We start from the raw sequence: 3,221 nt of genomic DNA on the forward strand, positions 1-3,221 counted from the left end.
GAAAACCAGATTGCGATTTGATTCCTATTAACATTTGGAAATCATTCTAAAACATTGGATTTGAGGGGGTTTTAAATCTGATGTTGATTATTACATTTAATGTACACCCGATCAGATTCAGCAATACATTATGACACCCAAGGAGAAGGGAGGAAGAGGGCAGCGGTGTCTTTTTACAGTAATAAATAAGTTAGCAAAATGGAAACAAAAATATCTTTTCAAGTCAAGTCTACAAAAACAAAAGTCGGTGATGTGTTAAATTACAAGTATATTGTACAAGAGTGTTGTGGGATAGGAGAGGCCAGAGAAGCAGGGTGCTCCAGGCAGGCAGAGCATGGTGACGATGTGAGCTGTGTGTACAAGGTAGTCCAGGACTTGTCCCTGTTCAGCAGGTGGTGCTTTACAATTAGGACACCATTACAACCACTGGGCCTAATCAGACAGAAGCCTCCAGAGTGTTTTGATGTGTGTGTGAGGCACATGAGGGAGATAGAGAAAGCACTGTCATTCTGTAAAGTATCCAGCCTGCTAATAAAAATACATTGCATTGGCAGTATGATAATCTGTTTATCCTCCTTGCTTCTGCCGGGCATCTATCCCAGGAATCAGACAGTTTGCTGCGGAGGCCATACCGTTGCTAAACTCATCAAGCATAGTAACATTTTTCAAGTGTTTGAGGACCTTATGGTGTTCTAGAAAATAAATACTGGGGCTCCCAAAAGCGATCGCTCTGGTCCATCTGTCACACTTGGGGAAGGCAACAGTGTCTAGCGTATAGTCCTCTCAGAGTTCCTATAAGTGTCTTCATCATCAGAATCTGTGGAGTCAGCATTGCTAGAAGGCGAGTGCAGGTTGTTGGGGCCCCCACTGGCCTGGCACACATACCACTCATTGAGGTTAGTGACCTGAGGGGACAGATTGCTGGAGCGCCCCCTGACTTGCTCCTGAGCAGGGGACAAAGAGTCGTCTATTGGGGTGGCCACAGCAGAGTAGCCCAGGGCAGAGGGGGAGCCTGGGGGGGACTTGCAGTGAATCTTCATGTGCTTCCTCAGGGAGCTGGGATGAGTGTACGACTTGTCACAACCTCTGACTTTACAGTAATAGGGCTTGTCACTGGTGTGCACATGAGAATGCTTCTTTCTGTCACTGCTGTTGGCAAACTTCCTATCGCAGCCATCGAATTCGCATTTAAAGGGTTTCTCTCCTACAGAAAGTGAAAACAGTATATGAATGATAAAGCCATGACATCACATGCAAATAGTTATACCAGCTCAGGTGTGCACATAGAATCGTGTATGTGTGCTGCTCTGTGCCCAGGTGTACATACAATGAGAACAAAATGATGATTTCATCTGGCAGTTATTATAAAACGGCAATAATAAAAGGAACAGTAGATGGCTAGTAGCCTATGTGTGCACCCGAGGCAATCCTACGCCAAGAAATCTATAGCAAATCTATTTTAATAGCTTTCCGCATTGCTTAACAGTTAAAGTGCCTGTGAAGAGCAGCCTCGGGGGTGTGCTTATCTGGCATGGCCCAAACTTCTGCCTGTCCTGTAATTCAATCACTTTCTTCTAAATACTACGTTAAATACGATCCCACTTCACATGACAGGCCTAATAGAATGAAATACAATGATCCTAGCATTTCAGGACCGTGCTGTCACCTAGCTCTGTACCATGTCACTTGTAAGTGCCATTTACCACTTTACCAATGTGTGTGTGTGTGTGTGTGTGTGTGTGTGTGTGTGTTTGTATGGTGCATGGGAAAACAATATATACATATATACATTTAACAATTTCATATGTTATTTTTTCATATATACATTTAACAATTTCATGTTATGTGTGTCTGGTGTAGATTGCACTACACCATGTAAAGGTTGTGTATGGTTAGACTGAGCTTTGGCTGCCCCCTACACGTCACAGATCAGCACTTTTCCCATGAAGATTATTACCATTACAGACACCCCCTACTAATGTAGCCACAATCCCACCACTAATACATGCTTGGCTCAGCTCTTCCTAATGTACTCTTCACCCACAGTACTGCCAATATCCTCACTCAGCTACACCCCTGCTGTGCCTTCTAGAATACAGTGCATATTCCTCATCCCGACTTGGTTGCCAATGCCACCTCTATCCCAGTGTTGTCATCGTTGGTTTACTCTAGTACACTGGCTAAGCTGATTGCAGATCTGTGTTTTGGTGCTTCTAACTTTGTCACATGCAATGACAGTTCTAAACTGCTTTCTCATTTCTATATCGTTCGGTAATAATGTGAAGTTGGATCACGTTATGTCATTTCTATTTACAGTAGTTATTCATTTATGTTTTGTACCAGCATACTTCTTTAGGAAATATGTCGTGTGCTCTAGCTTTTTAATAGGTATTCACCCCATATTATCATGTCATATATCTGGTATAACTGTTACTGGCAAAATGTCATCACCATAACAATTCAGAATGTCATAGATACAGAGAGTGATTGACTAAAGAAAAATATTTTAGGTTGGCCCAGCTAACTGCAGCTTATTTCAGAAATCAGTCAGTTAAAACCTCTAGGTTACAGTGTTGCAAAGCAGAAACAATAAAGGAATCGTATTTTATTAGAGATAGGCAATTCTGAGTAATCAGCTATAGAAAACCAGCCGTTCTTTTTCATCTCTTGCACTGGACATTATGCAATAATTACAAATACCAACATCCATAGTGAACTGCCAAACGTTTATCTGGACATGAATGGCCCGGACGAAAACATGCTGCTTAACCTAGTTACTGACCTGTTTTAAATCCATTTTTTTTCTAGGTGACCTTTCTGATATTTGGAATATATAAAATAAATGTCATCTAAATCTGGTGTGGACACATATTTCTTAAATGAGTTCCTTATTATGCAACACACCAATCCTTGTGTAATCCATTGTCAATTTATCACCTCACCTTATCTCTATGAACAGTTCTACACCACCTTTAGCACTAATATATATGTGATGCCAAATCTTGCCAAATCAAGCACATATATTTCATATTTTCTAGCCGATGCTGAGTTTCAGCAGACACTAGGACCCATGTGCAAGAAACTCTGCTATCTCATTTCCTCAATCTTGTGGAAAGATATAGGTATAACCACCAAAATATATTTATGACTATATATATATATATATATATACATATATACACACACACACACACACATATACAGTATCTCACAGAAGTGAG

The 3,221-nt window shown here is 40.9% G+C and overlaps 1 protein-coding gene across 1 annotated transcript in view; it reads right to left on the reverse strand.

Moving 5' to 3' along the window:
• Positions 1-311: 311 nt before the first annotated feature.
• ZIC5 (Zic family member 5) overlaps positions 312-3,221 on the reverse strand; it is an 8,605-nt gene continuing 5,695 nt past the window's right edge. Inside the window, exon 2 of the mRNA XM_018576621.1 lies at positions 312-1,204. Within this exon, the coding sequence (XP_018432123.1) occupies positions 768-1,204 (437 nt within the window). The 3' untranslated portion in view covers positions 312-767. The remainder of the gene's footprint in view (positions 1,205-3,221) is intronic.

The sequence above is a fragment of the Nanorana parkeri genome, unplaced genomic scaffold, assembly GCF_000935625.1.
Source record: "Nanorana parkeri isolate BGI_ZX_2015 unplaced genomic scaffold, ASM93562v1 scaffold71, whole genome shotgun sequence".
NCBI lineage: Eukaryota > Metazoa > Chordata > Amphibia > Anura > Dicroglossidae > Nanorana > Nanorana parkeri.